At 38.4% G+C, this 21,760-nt stretch overlaps 1 protein-coding gene across 7 annotated transcripts in view; it reads left to right on the top strand.

Moving 5' to 3' along the window:
• Nucleotides 1–21,760, top strand: part of tanc1b (tetratricopeptide repeat, ankyrin repeat and coiled-coil containing 1b) — a 317,932-nt gene that overhangs the window by 218,574 nt on the left and 77,598 nt on the right. For all 7 annotated transcript variants that reach the window (XR_012385665.1, XM_068223687.2, XM_021479050.3 and 4 more), the window contains 3 exons: nt 323–442; nt 5,367–5,654; nt 8,051–8,193. Coding sequence is in view for 6 of the 7 variants with exons in the window: in XM_068223687.2 (XP_068079788.2) it covers nt 323–442; nt 5,367–5,654; nt 8,051–8,193 (551 nt within the window). In the remaining variant the exon portion in view is untranslated. The remainder of the gene's footprint in view (nt 1–322; nt 443–5,366; nt 5,655–8,050; nt 8,194–21,760) is intronic.

The raw sequence follows: 21,760 nt of genomic DNA, 5'->3' as shown, positions 1-21,760 counted from the left end.
AAGAATATCTAGTCAAATATTATTTACTGTCATCATGACAAAGATAAAATAAATCAGTTATTAGAGATGAATTATTAAAACTATTATGTGTAGAAATGTGTTGAAGAAATCTCTCTGTTCATTAGTAATTAGGGAAAACAATAAACAAGAGGGCGAATAATTTAGGGGGGGGTTAATAATTCTGACTTCAACTGTATGTATAAATCATAACAGTATATTAACATCAGTAAAATAACCCTGATGAATGTTTGAGCTTGATCTTTGCCATGGATTGATTTCACCTGTAATGCTGATCTCTTTTTTTCTCTCTGTTTGTGTGCAGCGACGAGCTCCACTAAGCTGGAGGATCTCAGTTTTCTTGATGAACAGCGAAACACCCCCCTGCGCACCTCCATCCGCCTGCCCTGGCACAACACCGGCGGCAGAGCTCCACACGACAAAGGTACAGCACAACCATCACGAACAACACTATAACCAAACTACCACAAAATCACTTCTGATTCTGCCTCAATGAAAACGCTTCATCTGGCTTAATATTCACAACAATTTTTCATCCTAAATTCTTGTTGTCTTAGGGTGCGTTCACATCTGTAGTTCGCTTCATTTGGTCCGGACCAAGAGTAATAAATGATACATTGTTGCATTTTCTGCCGTCTTTGGGTCGTTTTCACACCACACTGCTGGCTTTGGTCCGAACCAGTTGAAACGAACCAAAATGCAGTCATCTGACAAAATCCACATCTCTCATTGGCCAGATGTTGTTGAACATATTTCCTAAACTGCTTATTGATTGGTCAGAATTCACATGCGGGAAGATGCCAATGAACTCCTGCAAGTAAACAAAATCTGCAGACACAAAATGTTGTTTTTACTCTGGAGGGACGACTGCGCTGGCTGATTCTATCCCTGCTTTAGACAAACTATACATTTCGAGAATGAAGCACGGCCGCGGCTGGAAAACAGTGTTTAATGCATCACTCGTCACTTCAGGAGGAGGCGTGAATTAATTTAGCTAAACTGCGACATGCTCATCTTGCGGAAATATTACCAACGATCCATCAGGTAATGTTTTCCCCTCTCTCTCTCTCTCTCTCTGTTGGTAAAGCGCTGTCAACAAATATTTTTCCTCAATATCCCACAATGCACAGCGCATCGGCCTACGGCAGCTGGATTAGTCTAAAAGGCGCAGTACTTTTTGCGCAGTACTCGGTACGCTTTTTTTGGTCCACTTTTGGTGCGCACTCGAGTACGATTGCTGCATTCACACCTGCCCAAACGAACCGCACCTAGAGGGAAAACAAACTCAAGTGAAATTCAACCAAACTAAATGAGGCAGGTGTGAAAGCACCCTTATTGCCTTCGAGTCACAACCCAGCACTGGGAAACACCCATACACTCTCGCATTCACACACACACACACACACACACACACACACACACAAAGACACACACAAAGACACACACAATAAGGCCAATTTAGTTCATTCAGTTCCCCTATAGTGCATGTGTTTGGAGGAACCCGGAGGAAACCCAGACCAACACGGGCAGAACATGCAAAGTCCACACAGAAATGCCAACTGGCCCAGCCAGGACTCTAACCAGCAACCTTCTTTCTGTGAGGCAAATGAGCCACCGTGCCGCCCATTATTTTGTCATTTGAAGCTTATTATATATTCAGGCCATGGTTTGTTGTTCTGAATTTATGTGGGAAAACATAATGCAAACTCAACTCTCAACTCTATTTCTAGAGCAATTTCAACCAACCACAGTGGGTATTAAAGTGCTGTACATAAAAACACAAAATACATGCAAACAAGCAAGGAGCCAAAATACATAAACTCACAACACATGATTAAAGCTAAAGAAAATAAAACTTTGCATTAGTGTTGTCACAATACTGGTCCTTTTTACGCTAACGCTTGATCGCTGTTGAGCGTGTCCTTAGGGTGCTTTCACACCTAGATTTTGTTTCGGAACCTTTCTCGTTTGCTCTGCAAATCACAAAACACAACAAACAAACACGTCCCACATGAGACCTAACAGGGTCGTCTCTCATATTGTCCCACAACGACATTACAATATTGGTGGATTAGTCTACAAGACTATAGTCAGTTGACAAGTTCGATTTTCTTTAAAGTAACACAATAGTTACTTTCCCTGGTAATAAGTTACTTTTATAGTGATGTTACTATTTGTGAGAAGTAACTAGTAACTATAATGACTCTTTTAAAGGAACATGCCCAACACTGATTATTAAGCAGTCTGGTGCAATTCCCCTTTGCACAATCTCAATGTGTTGTGTGCCGGTTCACATCATCCCTAAAATCACAGAGACTCCTTCCATATAGATCCATCTACCCACTTATGACAGAATAAGGAATCTCCTGTGGTGAAAGGAGGTGTTTGAAACAGTTATGTCTATTAATAATGCAGGAGAACATGCTTAAATACATGTGTTTTCCCTCTCGCTCCATCTGTTTGTCGGTTATATAAACGCCCATGTAGCCTCAGGGCTGTGTGTGTGTGTGTGTGTGTGTGTGTGTTTAGCTGTTATTCTGACCTTGTTGAATGCTCAGATAAATAATAAGATACTCAGAGATTTGATTCTTTCTCTGTGTTTATTCTAGCTAGGTGTATTATCCGCTTGGTAGGTCGTAGTGTATGAAAGATGTTTCCAAGTCCAAGCCGCTACTCATTTGAATAAAAAAATTGCGAGAACATCAGAAAGTGAAATGTGACCACTTTATAGTTAGGCATGGGTACCAAAACTCTGTACTTTATCGTTATCGGTGCTACACCATAAAAGACCGAAGTACAGATCTGCGCGGGACTAAATTTTGAATCCCACTCCCGCCAGGTTTTAGCCCGAACCCGACCGCTCCCACTTATATTTAGCATTTGTTGTCCCGCTGCCCACCCCTCCATGTTTTCTACCTGCCGTGCCCAATCCCGCTAAAGAGCAGCCGGGGGGCGGGGGGGGGGGGGTGGGGCGGGGGGGGGGGGGGGGGGGGGGGTGGGGGGTGGGGGGAACAAAACTGAAAACCACCAAGATTTAGAGTCCAGACAGCCTTTAACAAGCTGTCTGTATAAACACACACATTAGCACCAAGCACACACAGACAAAGCTCTCTCTCTCTCATTTGCGCGCACACACACAGCAACAAATAAGCTAAGCAGCATCACGCTGTCTCGTTCACACATACATACGCGTGCTTGCTCGCTCGGGAGTCGTGGGCGATATGGCTAGACGGCTCCCGTCCAAAATTAAACCAGTTACCGACCACTCCCATGCTTTATTCAGACATTCGGAATGCAGACCTCTAGACCGAAGTATCGATAAGCTCTGATGTTAACAGTTCTGCTATCTGTACTGGAAAATTATTGCTGAATAAACATTACTTATAGTAGCATAATTTAACTGACCAACCTTTTCTAATTTGCGATATTCGTCTGCACAGTTGGCAATCTCATGAGAAATGCTCGTGTTTCTGGTGAGCACGTCTGCCTAGCTATTAACGGTAACTCTACATCATCCACATCATTATGCTAGCAGTCAATCACCTAAAATAGTATAATAATAATAGTTAAATAAACACACACATATGAAAACCATTTTTTTTCTACAGTACCCTAAATAAATTTTGAACATTAAAAATGCCTTTGCCTCAGTATTTACAAATATGACCTAATAATAGCCTAATAATAAACTATGCTTGTTAAAAATTATTTAAAAAATAGCCTATTTTTACATTGCAAGATGCTCAAAAACAGTATCAAAAACATAGTTAACTCCCAAAACACTGTTAACTCATTAATGTGAATGCGTTAATGAAAAATCAAAAACATGATCTCATTTAACTGCATTTTGCAACTCAAAGAGGGCATTTTCAACTGCAGGGAGTACAAAAAACCATGATAGATCCAGACTTCAGATCCAACCCTTTTCCTTCAAACCATTGTACATTCTTTTACAAGACAAATAAAATAAGTTTCTTTGTTTTACAATTATTGGTTTCGTTTTATTTTACATTAAATGCTTAATAATAGAATAAAGTTGTTAATTCTGTTTAAATTTTTTTTTTCCAATAAAAAAAAAACATTACAATAACTACCGATAAGAGAACTGTTAAAGTACCGAACTGATAAGTGTTATCGATTAAAGTAGTAACACTGTTAAAACCTTAACGATACCATCCCTATTAATAGTCTTATCACACTTAAAAAGTGAATCTCTAATGGTGCGTTGCAAGCGCAGCACACACTGTTAAATACATTAATAAACAGTTTCTGTGTTTTGTGATTCTCAAGTGTTTTCTGTTTATTTACGGTTGTGAATTGCATTACTTCGACTACAACTTCTGGTGTTGAAAATTCAGCCTACAGTTTAACAAAGTGACTTTTATTGACATTTTAATAATGTGAAATAATATATTGTAGAAGACATAATATATAGAGAAATAGTCTGTAAAATAGCAGAAAATGTACTGGTAGTTTATTACAAGGTCTTTGCGGCGTAATTTACAACACCAACCCAGACAATAAATCACCTTAAACTACTAAAAATCTTCATAAACGTCACCTTATCCAGCTTTTCAAGTTTAAAAGTTGTTAGGAGAAAGATCAAGATCCCATAGTGCAATTCAAAAGCAGAAATAAATGGGCAAAAAAAAAAAAAAATAAACATGAATTCCAAATTATGGAAAACTATTCATTTATAGCCAGTGTTTTCATGTCATTCATATGGAAGTTGAGCTTAAATGGTTGCATTTTTTTGATTGAAAGCTAACATTAATCAGATTCACTCTAGTAAACTGCATCCATGTTAGCATGTCACGTTTGATGTGGTAATTTCACAGTAGGAATACACACAGGCTTGAAGACTCGTTCTCAGCCCCTACAGTGCAATTCGGTATACATAAATATTATGGTGAAAGTCATCATAGCTTGCGTAGAATAGATCCAGCTCCCAACCCTACTATGAGTTTAGATTAATGGCGATATTTTTTCATCACCCGATAAGAGTCTCGCGTTAACACCGATAACGACCAACCACTAATATATAAATTTAATTACATTTCAGAATCCGTATTTGGTGAAATAACTTTTGTAACAAAAATATTGTTATATATTCCTTAAGAAATTGAAATCATACACTCTCATCTTCTTTCTGTCAAACAGAAGGGCTAATAATCCTGAATTCAGCTGCATGTGTGATAAACATGCAAACGCTGTCTGTGCTGAAGGAATACATTGTTATAGTAGGGTTTTGTTTTGTCTCGTCTCATCTCATTTTGAATGTGACTTATCATGCAGCCCACTTCTCTTATTTTTTACCTGAGTAACCCTGTGCTGTACATGTTTTACAGCTTGCTTTGCTCCGTACAAGCCCACCGACATCATGCTTAAGCCGCTGCTGTTTGAGGTTCCCAGCATCACCACAGACTCTGTGTTCGTGGGCCGTGATTGGCTGTTCCAGCAACTGGAGGATGACTTGAGCCCCAGCCAATCAGGTGAGAGCAGCAGCTCCGGCTCCATCCTGGTCGGCAACGTGGGCTTCGGAAAAACCGCCATCATCTCCCGCCTGGTGGCCCTCAGCTGCCATGGAGGACGCATGCGGCAGATTGCATCCAACAGTCCCACTGCATCGCCTAAAAGTGAGTCTAACGGCTTATATTGCAGGCCTGCAGCTGGTTCAAAATGCAGCTGCTAGGCTTTTAACTGGGACCAAATTTTCTAATATCTCACCAGTTTTATCATCTCTTCACTGGCTCCCAGTCCAATTTAGGATTCAGTATAAGTTATTGCTACTTGTTTTTAAAGGTTTAAATGGTCTGGCAGCTATTTACATCTCTGAGCTTCTTCGCTGGCACACTTCATTGAGGCCAATCAGGTCGGAAAACAAGTTTCAGCCAGTTGTCCCCAAACACGGTTGAAATCAAGAGGTGACAGGGCTTTTTCTGCTGTAGCCCCCCAAATGTGGAATGGTCTGCCTTTACAGATCAGGTCATGTTCTTCACTTGATGCTTTTAAGTCTCATCTAAATATTCATCTTCTGTCTCTTGCCTTTTGATTGCAATCAATTAATTTTAATCTGTTTTATATATTTTGCTCAATTTTCATATATAGGTATAGATTTTGTTTGCTGGTCGTTTTGTAAAGCACTTTGGTCAACATCAGTTGTTTTTAAATGTGCTCTATAAATAAAGCAAACAAGCAAACAAACAGACTTATTAACAGTGATGTACTTCAATAATATAGTTCTTAAAAACTTGTAATGTACTTGTAAATGCGCTACATGTTTCATATGCATTTACAAAGCATGTTTAATGGCAGGAAGATTCAATATATATGCAAGCAAAAATAAGTTGTATATAATAGAGATTCATGACTTTGTTACAAAAAAATAGCATTTAAAATCATTTCAATTATTCCCTGTTAATTGAATCACTTATGACGATATTTCTAACATAAGCTTGTATATTTGTGCTGTCAATCGATAAAAAAAATTACTAATTAATCACACTTTTTTTAATTAATCACAATTAATCACATTTAAAAGACTGAAACTTGTAATTTTGGCAATTCACATGTAAAATGAATGTAAACGCAAGACAAAAACTATTTAAATTCAAAATATAACTCATTATTAGAAAATTTCTTTAACTTGTAACACAGATTTCTTCATGTAAACAACAAACCCATAATAAACCATCAAGATCCTACTGGACAGTCATATTTATTACAGAAATTAAAACACAGGCATGTTAATGCCATTTAAATTTCAAAACAATCAATGCTAATAAAGAAAAAAATAATTTCCAAGTTAGATTCTAAGTGGACTGCAAAAAAAAAATGCCAAAATACCGGCATTGCAGATATGGAAAATGGAAAATAATAATAATAAAGAATTGAATACAAATTGTTCTCATTGTAAAGTTGTGTTGCTGTGAGTTGAGAACATTAATTATAAAGTAGAAACAATGTTACTCAGTCCTCCTTTACATTCAGCCAGTTTCTAAAACAGTCCAGTCTGTTGACACTATTGGGGGACAATGTGGACCTTTTCTTTTGAATGATGTGAGCTGAAAGTGCAACGCAATCTCACAGCAATTCGTAACTTTTTGATTTAGTGGCTACAGACAACGACGTTTAGGCAGGTTTGTTGCTAAGAACCAGACACACAGGCACGCACGCACGCACCCACGCACACACGCACGCACGCGCAGGACAGGGCAGCCGGTTCGACTCCCTTCAGATTCAACACGCATGATCGCGTTCATCAAATTTGCTTAAACTAAGCGTTCTAAAGTATGGCTATATTTCATAAGAATTCTGTCACAACGCAAAGGAGGTGCTTTATTAAACTTGCGGGAAGGGGGAAACACATCGAACTTAATAAAACTTTGGAGGGCTCATGCAGAAAGGCAGAGGAATGCTCTGTCTTTGACAGCTCGCGACTTCATCTGACACTTTCTGAGTACATTAACATGGACACCAATACTCCGATTTTAATATGATTAAGATAATACTCTGATTAAGAGTCTACCATGTAAACAGCGATTTGTGATTATCTTAAAGGACCATTAAGTCACGAAATGCGGAGGTTTTTCTTTCCGTTCGCCAACGGGTATCAATTTCCATTAAAACAGAAGTCGAAAGATTGAAAATGAAATACCTGAAACTGTCGAGGAAACTCTGGAGAGCCTGGTGATGCGACATTAATTGTTTTATGCTGAAACTTTTCTTCTAAAAGTGCTTGCTTGGTCTTATCCATATTTCTTTGCATGTTGAACACACGTTGACCATAACAGGAAAAAAAAACTGCAACTGCGTTAATTGCGTTTATTTTTTTTTTTACGTGTTAAATGAAATGAATCGCATACGTTAACTTACTAATTTTGACAGCACCAATTTTTATATTCCATTATTGACATTTTTATCCTGATTGATGTTAGCCAGTGGAACAAAACTCCATAAAAATGACGATAAAAGCAGGGATATGTGAATGGGTGTTTGTACTGATTTCTCTGTTGATGTGTGTCTTGTTCAGGTGCAGAAGTGAGTTCAGATGTTCCTCTCAGTCAGTCGACTCCTCCACTCAGCACCAGCAGCACCCTGAGCTCCAGCAGCTGCCCGAACACACCTGAGCTCCAGCGCCACCGGGACCAGGCCGTCAGACGCCTCGCTGCTAAGGTACAAAACCACAAAAACACACTCAACTCTGCATTTGATGTCTGAATGGCATCATTTAATATATTGTTTTAGCATCGACACTGGAATGTGTGCATTTGTAATAGTCGCATGGATTGAGCTGCATTTAATTTCTTAAAACTACTGTAAAAACGGGTGAAGATGATTACAGTTTAATAATAATAATGATTGGAATTTATTCCTGGTGTTCAAAACTGAGTTTCCAGCATCATTACTGTAGCTTTCAGTGTCACATGATCATTTAAAAATATAGATATTAATATGATGTTTGATGCTCAGGAAGCATTTAGGATTATTATCAGTGATGTACTTCAATAATTCAGTAGTATAAAGTATGAATTATGTTGGATGTGATTGATATCGCAATGTATGCATTTGCAATAGTCACATCGCTGGATCTGGAATGTTGAGTTGTTGATAGTTGATAATATTGGATCAGAACAATTGAGATGTGTAAGGTTGCTGCAAAGTTAAACCATAATAGAATGAAAGTTGGCCATGGTTACAGTACATAATATATTTTATAGTTTTAGTTTAAAATACTAGTTACAAGTGTCATTTCAAGGCTTAATTATTGTCTTTATTCTGTTACAAACTATACACTCATTGGCCACTTTATTAGGTACACCTGTCCAACTGCTTGTTAGCGCAAAATTTCTAATCAGCCGATCACATGGCAGCAACTCAGTGAATTTAGGCATGTAGACATAGTCAAGACGATCTGCTGCAGTTTAAACCGAGCATCAGAATGGGGAAGAAAGGGGATTTAAGTGACTTTGAACCTTGCATAGTTGTTGGTGCCAAACGGGCTGGTCTGAGTATTTCAGAAACTGCTGATCTACTGAGATTTTCACGCACAACCATCTCTAGAGTTTACAGAGAATGATCTGAAAAAGAGAAAATATCCAGTGAGCGGCAGTTCTTTGAGCACAAATGCCTTGTTGAAGCCAGAGGTCAGAGGAGAATGGCCAGACTGGTTCCAGCCGATAGACAAAAGTAACTTACATAAGCACTCGATACAACCGAGGTCTGCAGAAGAGCATCTCTGAACACACAACACGTCCAACCTTGAGGCAGATGGGCTACAGCAGCAGAAGACCACACCGGGTGCCACTCCTGTCAGATAAGTACAGAAAACTGAGGCTACAATTCACACAGGCTCACCAAACTGGACAAAAGAACATTCGGATGGTTGGGTCAGAATTTGGCATCAACAACATGAAAGCATGGATCCATCCTGCCTTGTGTCAACGGTTTTGGCTGGTGGTGGTGGTGTAAACATCTCAGACTGGTTTCTTGAACATGACAATGAGTTCACTGTACTCAAATGGCCTCCACAGTCACCAGATCTCAATCCAATAGAGCACCTTTGGGATGTGGTGTAACGGGAGATTTGCATCATGGTTGTGCAGCCGACAAATTTGCAGCAACTGTGTGATGCTATCATGCCAATATGGAGCACATCTATAACAGCCATGCCATAAGCTGTGTGTTAAAAGAATGTTGGCTAAAATCAATACTTGTATTTAAACACATCAGCTAAAACAAAGCTTAAAATCTGATTCATGTTGATTTGACACATTTTAGCATTGATCTTTGGTTGGTATATAAATTGTGCAGTTATTGTAGTGAATCCTCACGTAGATGTAAATGCAACTCAGTCTCATTGGAAATACTTGTTTAGGCCTACATTTTTGTGAAGTGGCAAAAAAAAGTACTTCATACGTTTGACTGCAGTTTGTTGGTAAAATGAACACTAGAGGGCAGAATGATGACAACAACATTTGTTCCTTTTCACAGTAATGATATTTACAGGGACATATTAGTGACGAATAAAGGATTATTTTCATGCAGTTCTTTGTACAACACCAAATAAACACAGCAAAGCAACTTAACTCTGTCATTTGTAATGAATACAATTCCGTCACCTATCTATCGCCATATAGACAGCTTTTCTGGCTTTCTGACCTGGCTTTTCTGGTCAATGTTGTGCTGCTGAGCGCTCAAGTTTGGGTCCAGATAAGCACGCTTCCAAAAAACAGAGAAAAGCAATGTAAAATCAAGGTAAAACAATGTAGTTGCAATGCATTCTCTATTGTTTGCTTTTGAAAACACTATTGGTTGGGTTAAGGGAGGGGTTTAGCTCTGTAATTCGCTAGCTGATTTTGATTTGTACAAATAGGACATGCATTTGAAATATACATCAAAACATACCCCAAGTAGCATATTTCAGATTCAAATAAATGTAGACAGCGCCCTCTAGTGGATCTGTCATGTGAAACGTGCAGTAATACATACCCAGAGAAAAAGCATCTGACATTTCTCAAAAATGTAGACAGAGGCAGGTATTTCCAGTGAGTCTGTGCTGACTAAAGCTGTATCTGCATTGGCTGACTGTATGTGTGGCTCTTTAAAGGCAGTGTGGTTCTGAAATGCGCTGGACCTCTGAGCTGTGCTCATAATGAAACGCGCAGGTGTTCAGCAGACGATCACAGGTGCAGCCTCATATACACTGCTGACAGCCGCTTATAAAAGACCTGGATGACATGCCACATGCTTATTACTTTCGCAAGAGTTGATGGATTTTGTAACTTGGCTAGTGCTCTTGATCTGGTTGCAGGTTGAAGTCTGTACATTTGCTTTGGGTCAATAGAATGGTGGTTAATTTAAGACCTAACATAAATGTTCTGTTCGAGATTATTGTGTTTTACAGAAGTCGCTCAATATAACGCCATTTAGTGTGACAATAATATGTTTGGCAAAATAAAATATGAAATATTATCTATATTAGGGCGACACAGTGGCTCATTGGTTAGCACGGTCTCCTCACAGCAGGAAGGTCGCTGGTTCGAGTCCTGGCTGGGTCAGTTGGCATTTCTGTGTGGAGTTTGCATGTTCTCCCCATTTAGGCTTGGGTTTTCTCTGGGTGCTCCGGTTTCCCCCACAGTCCACACACATGCGCTATAGCGGAATTGAAGAAACTAAACTGGCCGTAGTGTATGAGTGTGTGTGTGTGTGTGTGTTTGTGTGCGCGTGTGTGTGTGTATGGGTGTTTCCTAGTGATGGGTTGTGGCTGGAAGGGCATCCGCTACGTTAAACATATGCTGGATTAATTGGTGGTTCATTCTGCTGTGGTGACCTCTGATGAATAAGTTGAAGGAAAATAAATGAATGAATTACTTATATTAAATATAATATTTAGAACAAGGGTTGTTTGATGTTATTTTTTATGATTTTAGGTGTCACGATTTGGTAACTCATTCATTTAAAATCTTTATAGTTTTGAAAGCTCTAATGCCGAGTTCAGACTGCGTGATTTTAGCCCTGATTTCGACTCGTCGACAGGTTTTGAGAAATCGCAGACAAATGCCTGAAATCACAGGCAAAACGGTGCTCATTCTCGTGAGTAACAACCACACAGTATGAACTATCAAGAATGTATACATAACGCATATGTATGTTGTTTCCTTTTTAGTAATATAACAGCCATTTTTTGTAGTTTAATTTAGATGTTTTTTACCTAAAAAAAAAACCCTTTGTCATCATTTGATGACATGATAAAAGAAAAATAAATATAAAAAAATAAATAATAAATTTGTTAATTAAGAGTGTTTTGGGAACAATAATAATAAAATCTATAATAATAATAATAATAATAACAATAATAATAATACAAAAAGTATAATAATAATAATAATAATAACAATAATAACAATACAAAAAGTATAATAATAATAATAATAATAATAATAATAACAATAATAATAATACAAAAAGTATAATAATAATAATAATATTGTAATATTATTATAATTATTATTATTTATATTAGTTATAGATTTGTTGTTTCATTATTTTTGTCTTTTTGTTTTTAACTTCCAAATAAAGCCACATTTGTAGATCTCAGGGCAAAATTGCTCCTTCTTCCTTAATAAAGGAATCTGCTGTTTTGAATGGATCACTTGAATAAATTTTTCAGTAGATCATGGTTTAAGTCACTCGAATTATGCCATTGTCTTATTAGCTAAATGTTGTGAACCACAAAATAGCACTTTTATTGTACCAAAAAAAAAAAAAAAAAAAAAAAAAAAAAAAAATATATATATATATATATATATATATATATATAGTACAGTTGCGCAGTAGGTAGTGCTGTTGCCACACAGCAAGAAGGTCGCTGGTTCGAGCCTTGGCTCAGTTGGCGTTTCGTGTGGAGTTTGCATGTTCTCCCTGCGTTCACGTGGGTTTGCTCCGGGTGCTCTGGTTTCCCCCACAGTCCAAAGACATGCGGTACACGTGAATTGGGTAAGCTAAATTGTCTGTAGTGTATGTGTGTGTGGATGTTTCCCAGAGATGGGTTCCGGCTGGAAGGGCATCCGCTGAGCAAAAACCTGCTGGATAAGTTGGCGGTTCATTCCACTGTGATGACCCTGGATTAATAAAAGGACTAAGCCGACTAGATAATGAATAAATGAATGAATGAGTGTTTACCAGAGAAAGGAATTTTTCACTGTATTTCCTGTAATATTTTTCTTGTGGAGAAAGTCTTATTTGTTTTATTTTGGCTAAAATAACCATTTTTTGGATAGTCTCCTGAACAAACTATCGTTATACAATGACTTGCCTAATTACCCTAACTTGCCTAATTAACCTAGTTAAGCCTCTAAATGTCACTTTAAGCAGGCTGGCATCATGGCAAAGATAAAAGAAATAAGTTATTAGGAATGAGTTATTAAACTTATTATGTTTAGAAAATATGTGTCTTTTCGTTAAACAGAAATTGGGGAAAAACTATTCAGGAGGGCTGATAAATCTGACTTCAGCTGTATTTATTTTTTGGGTGAACTGTACCTTTAAGAAATCCCCTAATATGGCAAACTGACTTACAACTGTTTTCTGGTGTTCTTCTTTCAAGCCTTTAAAATAAAATGTTCTTATGCTTGGGACAATTTGTACCGAACACTTGATTTCCCAGCATCAGCAGCAGCTCCTTCTGTGTCCTCAGATGACTTCAGATGCGTTTTCTCTATGCTTTTGTCCATCTTCATGCGCAGCGCAGGGATCGGCCACAAATTGATAATGCAGCTCATTCATATGTCAATTAGCTGTCCTTTTTGCTTTCAGGCAGATTAGTGGATTTGTGTTTTTGCAGCTTGTTTTGCTGTGGATCGAGCGCTGATTCATGTTTGCTGTATGAAGTGTGCACTAATGGATGAATATGTGCTGATGTCACAGTGTTGTGCTTCAGTGTGATGATGATCATGTTTCTCCGGTGTGTTTATAGTGGAGGAGGATGTAGATTCTGAATCAGATGCTGGCGCTTTGGGTCTTTATGTTGTGTATTTTATTTACTCCATCAAGCAGATTTTTGGAACAGATCAGGGAGAAGTGAAGAGATGTGATTTGGCAAAAGTTGCAATTGACCCTTCGCTAAGCTCTGCCCCAAACGGCAACCTCCCTCTGGAGGCCAATACGGAAATAACTGAAACTGCAATTCATCGAAAATCTGCTAGTCCTGGCTCCATAATAGATTTTAATTGAGCCCACTGTTAGAATGGCCAACTTTACAGCAGAAAAAAGGTGTTTACAGCCTGATACAAAGAACGATTTTGGTTTATAAAGCTAATATTACCCTTCATGACAACTGTGAGGGGGGTGAATTTTTTTATAACTCATCAGTTTCCTTTATATTAGGTAATATTAAGTTTGCATAATTAAGGCCATGGCCACTTGATTGACAGCTAGGTCTCGCTGTCGTCGTCACTTCACCTCAGCTGACTCCGGCAGATTAGCCGCTGATTTCGGCATGTTCATCAAATTTCTGTGTTGTTTTATGTGGCTTTACACAGTCAGTCGCCTTTTGGGATTATTTCCTACAATTATCAGATGATATGGCATGCTGTGTGCACTTAATTGTGCTCACAAACCATTGACGTGGCCTCCGTTTCCCATGTAAGTAAAGTTATATACTCGTAAACCATCTCTATACATGTATTTGTTTTATTTAAGATCATTTATCATGTATAATGTTCTTTAGAGCTGTAATGCACTGCAGAAACTGACAGATTGATTAGCTGTAGGCTCTAGATCAGTCATCAGAAGTGTTATCATACAGTGTTATGCTGGATTTCATCAATAGTCCTGCATTTGCTAACAGACTATATCTGAAGTGTTTAGAAGTAATTCGCATTTTCCTTCTGTAGAAAAACATCATAAGAACAATGTTTAGTGGCTCAATGTATTACAGCAGTGTTTTTAAGCACATGTGGTCAGAACACAAACGAGTCGCAGGTGATAAAGTATTAAGCGTTCTCCCAAAGTAAAGTGTGTCTGAGCCAGGTCCAAGCAAAATGTCAGCAGTGTCTGTAGCTCCGCTCACTCTCCGCCTCTTTGCCCTTGTTTGGTATCCCGCCGTGAGTGCGATGACGCGCGAACAAAATGGCAACGGTTGGCCGCGCCTTCTTGTGGCTTCTTTCTCTCCCTGCGTTCGTGTGGGTTTCCTCTGGGTACTCCGGTTTCCCCCACAGTCCAAAGACACGCGGTACAGGTGAATTGGATAGTCTAAATTGTCCATAACGTATGAGTGTGTTTGGATGTTTCCCAGAGATGGGTTGCAGCTGGAAGGGCATCCGCTGCGTGAAACATGTGCTGGATAAGTTGGCGGTTAATACCGCTGTGGCGACCCCGGATTAATAAAAGGACTAAGCCAAAAAGAAAATAAATGAATGAATAAAATCTTATTAAAAAGCCCGTGGCGTTATGTCCTGGAGCCAAAATGTGAGTCTGAATTATTTTTGAGTGCACAATGGCTTGTGTGAGCGCAGAGCACTATTAAAACTGCATGAAGAATGTAAACCATACAACAATACATAAAGCTGAGGAGGTCAGTGAACTAGAAAGAGCCAGTGAATGCAGAGATCATCAGTTCAGTGACAGAGAAGAAGAAAGAGGGTGGTTGAGTTCGTGCCATCTCAACTTCAGTCTTCTGCATTTCAAAAGGCTGAAACAACAGCGCTGGCACCACTCCATCAGCTTCAAAAGCAGAATCAGACATATGAAGAAACAGGAGAGCAGATTCTGTCTCGGAGAACACACACACACACACACACAGCATTAATGAGGAGTACAAGACTGCATTCACAACCGCACCACCTGCTGCAGCTTTTACACATTTATGACTCTTTGCAGTCAATGGGACAACATGACCTGCAACACGATCAACACATCAGGAGAGTAAATACATCTAGTCTGAAGAACTGACCGTCGCTGGGTTGGTTTAGTGGGAATTTTAATTACATTGGCAGCAATGCACAGGAAGTTGAGCTGGGATTTAAAGGGTCACGAAACACCAAAACACATTTTTTGAGCTGTTGACTGTCGAAAGTGTGTCCCACACTGCTATAAACACTATTAGGACGCATATATTTGGATGGAATTTTTGAAGCTGCGTCACGGCCATGAGGTCTTAGCATGTTTTTCAGTCTGGACTTGAGACTGTACCTGGGAGTACTTTGTGACGTCTCTGAGTGTGCTGCATTTATTCATGAGTAAGACTTGGCTCAATCCAATCAGCGCGCTCTATTGTGCATTAAGGGTGTCATGATTTAGATTTTAAATCTAAATCGATCGAAAATCATGCTCAATTTCGATTATCGAATCAAAAAATGGAATCGTCGATGCTGCCACGCCCCCATGTCACGTCAGCTTGGCTTGCCAAGCGTAAAAAAACAGGCTTGTTGAAGTGCTTGTTGAACTGCAGAAGCAGGAGACCCGTCGACAGAATTTAAATCCTCTCCTCTTTCAATGAAGTCGCCGGTGTGGAAGTATTTTGGATTTCCAGTCAGTTATGTTTACAATGTTTGTGTTGTCGAAAAAAAAACACAGTTTGCAAGCTCTGCTTTGTATTAGAGTTGGGCCGATAGACAACACCGGCATCGCGATCCTCCGCCACGCCCCCGTTGCAAATCCGCTCACGAAAAATCCACACTCAGGCCCTGTTTACATTAATAGGTCTTAGTTTTTAAATGGCATTTTATAACGATAACTATCCATATCCACGCTGGTGTTTTGCATTTCTGAGCGGCCCTCCTTCCTCACTACAGGAACTAAGCCGACAAGAAAATTAATTAATGAATGAATGTATGAGTTTGTGTGTGTGTGAGATGAGAGTGTATGGATGATTTCCAGTACTGGGTTGCAGCTGGAAGGGCATGTGCTGCGTAAAACATATGCTGGATAAGTTGGCGGTTCATTGTGCTGTGGTGACCCCAGATTGATAAAGAGATTAAGCCAAAGGAAAATGAATGAATTAATAAATGTAATTTCATTTTATTCATGGGGGAAGAGTTGGGAATACATTCATTCATTCATTTTCTTGTCGGCTTAGTCCCTTTATTAATCAGGGGTCGCCACAGCGGAATGAACGGCCAACTTATCCAGCAAGTTTTTACGCAGCGGATGCCCTTCCAGCCACAACCCATCTCTGGGAATCATCCACACACACACTCATACACTACGGACAATTTAGCCTACCCAATTCACCTGTACCGCATGTGTTTGGACTGTGGGGGAAACCGGAGCACCCGGAGGAAACCCATTAAAAAATAATTTAAAAATAAACGCACAAAAGCAAGTCCAAATTGTTCCTGATGACACACTGAGGTCTTGTAAAACGAAACGATCAGTCCGCGTAAGACATTAAACATTATTCACAATATTTTTAGCTTCAATTCACAGCCTGCTCAAACAAATGTCAAAATTGTAGTCTGGTCAGTTTTGATGATGCAAGCACAGTTTTATTAATTGTAACCCACCAGTCCTACTGCACCCAACCTGGTCTGTGCTGGGATCGAACCAGTGATTCTTTGTATGGGAGTAAGTTGCTCTAACAAGGAGGCTAAAGACCATGGCCTCTAGCGTCTGTCTCTAGAGCACCTTTTGAGGTCAGAGGAGTGAGGTTTACTTGCATAGCCCTTCACTAGCTGGCCTCTGTTAAACTCACCCCCCTAAACCTCACTCCCATCCCGGACGAGCCCCCACGTGTAACCAAACGGCTCTAATGCACAGAATCTGTACTGTATGCCAGGGCATGTATTTGTGGGTTCCCAAATATGTAGCCCTGGACACATATCCTCAATGAGCCTCTGTCGGTTTAACTCTAAAATAAATAAAATATTATAAAAAATGTGTGGTGTTCCTTTAAGATTCACACTAATGAACTAAAGTAATCCACGAGACTCCTGCAGAATCAGAGCGAGTACAGACAGAGACAGAGATGTGAAGCACTCTCTCCATCTTAATAGTCCGAGCAGTCGTCTGTCAAACACAATGTGAGCTAAATGATGGATCAGCCTGCCGTCCCTCGTGTGTTACCATGGCAACAGGTGAGCCGGCTGGACATGCGGTCGCATTTAAAGAGAACTGCAGCCACGTAGATGGAGGCGCATTAAAGCTCCATACAGAGAGACAAAAGCGCTTAATTACAGGCTCATCGCTAATCAGTTTAGTGCGTAATGCTGCATTTAGAACAAATGAGTGTGTGTCGTTTCCAAATGCAAGCTGAGTATACTCCAGTCAACCCCAGTTTGTGTCTGTCGCATGAGCGATGGCTGATTATTTCAGCTTTTTCCAGTCGTTTATGGATTGATTCATTTGTGCATTTGCTGTTAGTGCTGTTTGTTGATGAACTGGAGCTTTTTAATACATTTGTAATACCGTTTTGAAATTATGTAATTGATAAAAGCAGCTAGTCTAGAAACAAATTAGAGAAACTAATTATAAAACTTTTATTTTGTTGAAACTGCACAAAACTCTGGAATTATCAAAGGAACACGTATTTATTAACAAAACACTCACTACAGGCACTGGAACATCGATACGCAGGATTCAAGGTGCGATGACAATACATGACAATTCAATACCGAAGGACTGAACAAAACACTGGAGTATAAATACACAGGACGTGGTTACACAATACACAAACGGGGGGTGAACTCATGATCATTAACAAACGGCGGGAAGAATTACAAAGGAATCACATGATACAAACGGAAAGCACATGGAAAAAGGCACAACAACATCACATGACACCACCACAACAGAGACACGAGACTGACATATTTGACATATTTTGTTTAAGAAATGAATTTAGTTTCTTCTTTGTTTTGTTTCTTTTCTTGTTTTTGTTTCATTTCGTGTTTTGTTTCGTTTCATATTTTGTTTTTTTTGTTTTGTGTGGTTTTGTTTTGTCTCATTTTGTGTTTTGTTTTTTGTTTTGTGTTTTTATTTTGTTTAGTTTAATTTCGTGTTTTGTTTCGTGTTTTGTATTTTGTTTTCATTTTGTTTTGCATTTAGTTTTTTGTTTTGTGTTTTGCTTTTTGTTGTTTGTTTCGTGTTTTGTTGTTTTGTTTCACTTCGTGTTTTGTTTTGTTTGTTTTGGGTTTTGTTTTGTTTCATTTCATTTTGTGTTTTGTTTTTGTTATTTCATGTTTTGTTTCAATTCGTGTTTTGTTTGTTTTGCATTTGTTTTCATTTTGTTTTTTGTTTTGTTATTTATTTTTTGTTGTTTTGTGTTTGTTTTTGTTTAGTTTCTTGTTTGTTTTCGTTTTGTTTTTTGTTTTGTATTTTGTTTTGTTATTTTTTGTTGTTTTGTGTTTGTTTTTGTTTTGTTTCGTGTTTGTTTTCGTTTTGTTTTGTGTTTTGTGTTTGTTGTTTTGTTTCATTTTGTTTCACTTCATTTCGTTTCGTTTTGCATGTAGTCCTTCTCCAATGCATTTGTTTTTCATAACTCAAATACATCCCATTTCAGAAGTAAAATGGGTTGCATGTTGCATAAATATGTTTTTATTTTTCATTTGTTTATTTTTTTAACTTTACTTTAATCTTTTATACAGTTATATTTTTGTTCATAATTAATTTTTTGAACATTTCATATCGTGTAAATAAATACAGTTTCAGAAGTAAAATGAGTTGCATGTTGCATAAATATGTTTTATTTTTCATTTGTTTATTTTTTTAACTTTACTTTAATCTTTTATACAGTTATTTCTTTGTTCATAATTAATATAATTATCATAATTTTTTGAACATTTCATATCGTGTAAATAAATACAATTTCAGAAGTAAAATGGGTTGGCTATTAAATATTTTATTTTAATGTTTATTATCATTTTTATTATATTTATTTTTTAATTCTATTTAATTTTTATTTGCTTATTTTATTAAAATTTTAATTCTATTATTATTTTTTTTTTTAGGCAAATCATTCCATTACTGATGTCCACTGTTTACATGGTCGACTCTTAATCAGAGTATTGTCTTAATGATTGTAAAAGCGGATTTTTGGTATCATGTAAACGTATTCAGTGTGTGTGAGAGTGTAGAGTGAGTTAATGTGCTCTCTGAAATGAGCACTTGAGAGTGTGAAAGTTAATGTTCCTCCACCTGAAGCAGCTTTAGATTGAGAACTGAGACCCAGACGCTCCTCTATTACCCGCAGCTGTCCAAAGGGGAAATCTCCTCATCTGTCGAGCAATAATAAATCAGGACAAATTAAGAGTGACCCTCAGAAGCCCGGGGTCCTGCCAGGATCTTCACTCCACTCAAATAAATGGAGAGCATTACTGCAGTAAATGAGGTGAACTCTGCGTGTAGGACAGAGAGAGTGTTCACTGCAGACACTCTCTCAGATCTGATATGGGAGACTTTTCGAGAGAGACACTGAATAATACATGAGCTGCTTGAGGTTGAGCTTTACTGAAGGAGCTCAGATTTTTGGGGCCGATTATTGATTTGTGGAAAGTGTCAGATACTGATTCAGGTCACACTGATCATGAGGTTCCATTTGAAGACTTTATCGTTGAATTTTATTTTATATTTTACTTTATATTTTATTGTATCTTTTATATTTTAACATAGGAATCAGACTTTACAATTTACAATTACACAAAAACACTTTACAATTACAATTTTATGAATTGTAATTTTTTTCAGATGTTAATTATTTTATTCACAAATAAGTATCTGCATTATAAATTATATTATATCAAGGACGACGCTGTTGCGCAATAGGTAGTGCTGTTGCCTCACAGCAAGAAGGTCACTGGTTCGAGCCTCGGCTGGGTCAGTTGGCGTTTCTTTATGGAGTTTGCATGTTCTCCCTGCGTTTGCGGGGGTTTCCTCCAGGTGCTCCAGTTTCCCCGACAGTCCAAACACATGCGGTACAGGTGAATTGGGTAGGCTAAATTGTCTGTAGTGTATAGCTGCCTTTCCACTGCACATGACATTTGGACACGACTGTCGGAATACGCCCCCTTGTGGCAGCCGCACAGTATTTTCAGTGTTGTCGTGCACCACGGGGGAGGAGCTGATTCTCACTGTGTCCGAAATAAAGGAGGGCAAAAGCAAGAGCCTTTCTCTGTGCGTTTACATGGTTTAATGGATGAATGAATACTAGAAACTCATAGACCGCTAAAATATTGGAGGGAATGTGGAGACATTATTAAAAATATATATTTTTATTTCTTTCTTACTTACATTTATGAACAGAAAAGTTTTTTTTTTTTTTTTTTTTTTTAATATAGACTTTTTATAATTCAAAAAATAACCAAATAAACTCCTATATTCTCATCTCGCGCGCACGGATCTGCTTGGACAACACTGGAATACATCATATCCGGTCAGCAGGTCGCATACAGTCTAGTCACAGGAGTTCAAATATTTCAACGGATCCGCAGCTCAATTCGGATCCGAATTTTCCGCATACGGAGATGATCGGAACTCCACGCAGCTCCCAGACTGCTCTCCATTGGAAATAAATGACTTCCGGTCTGTCACTTGACGTTTGGCGTGTGCAGTGGAAAGGAAGCTTATGTGTGTGTGTGTGTGTGTGTGTGTGTGTGTGTGTGTGTGTGTGTGTGTGTGTGTGTGTGTGTGTGTGTGTGTGTGTGTGTGTGTGTGTGGATGTTTCCCAGAGATGGGTTGCGGCTGGAAGGGTATCAGCTGCATAAAACATGCTGGATAAGTTGGCGGTTCATTCCGCTGTGGCGACCCTAGATTAATAAAGGGACTAAGCCGAAAAGAAAATAAATGAATTAATGAATATATTTTATTTTATTATGTTGTTTTATTTAATTCATTTTATTATATTATATTTTATTGTATTAAATATTTTATCATATGATTTTTAGGAAAAATTTATAAATTTTCAGATGTTAATCATTTATAATTGGTGTCACGATGTCGCAGTGGGTAGCACGATCACCTCACAGGGTCGCTGTGTTCGAGCCTTGGCTGGGTCAGTTGCCATTTCTGTGTGTGAATGGGAGTGTATGGGTGTTTCCTAGTGATGGGTGGAAGGGCATCCGCTGTGTAAAACAAATGCTGGAAAAGTTGGCGGCTCATTCCGCTGTGGCGACCCTAGGTTAATAAAGGGACTAAGCTGAAAAGAAACTGAATGAATGAATAATTCATAATTATATTATAATAAATTATATAATTATTTAAATGAGCAATATCAAAATCACATGTATTTCGGTAGGCTGCAGGCCAA

This window comes from Danio rerio, chromosome 9 (genome assembly GCF_049306965.1).
Source record: "Danio rerio strain Tuebingen ecotype United States chromosome 9, GRCz12tu, whole genome shotgun sequence".
Taxonomy (NCBI): domain Eukaryota; kingdom Metazoa; phylum Chordata; class Actinopteri; order Cypriniformes; family Danionidae; genus Danio; species Danio rerio.
Note: the sequence above shows the minus strand (reverse complement) of the source record. Positions and strands in the feature narration are given on the sequence as shown.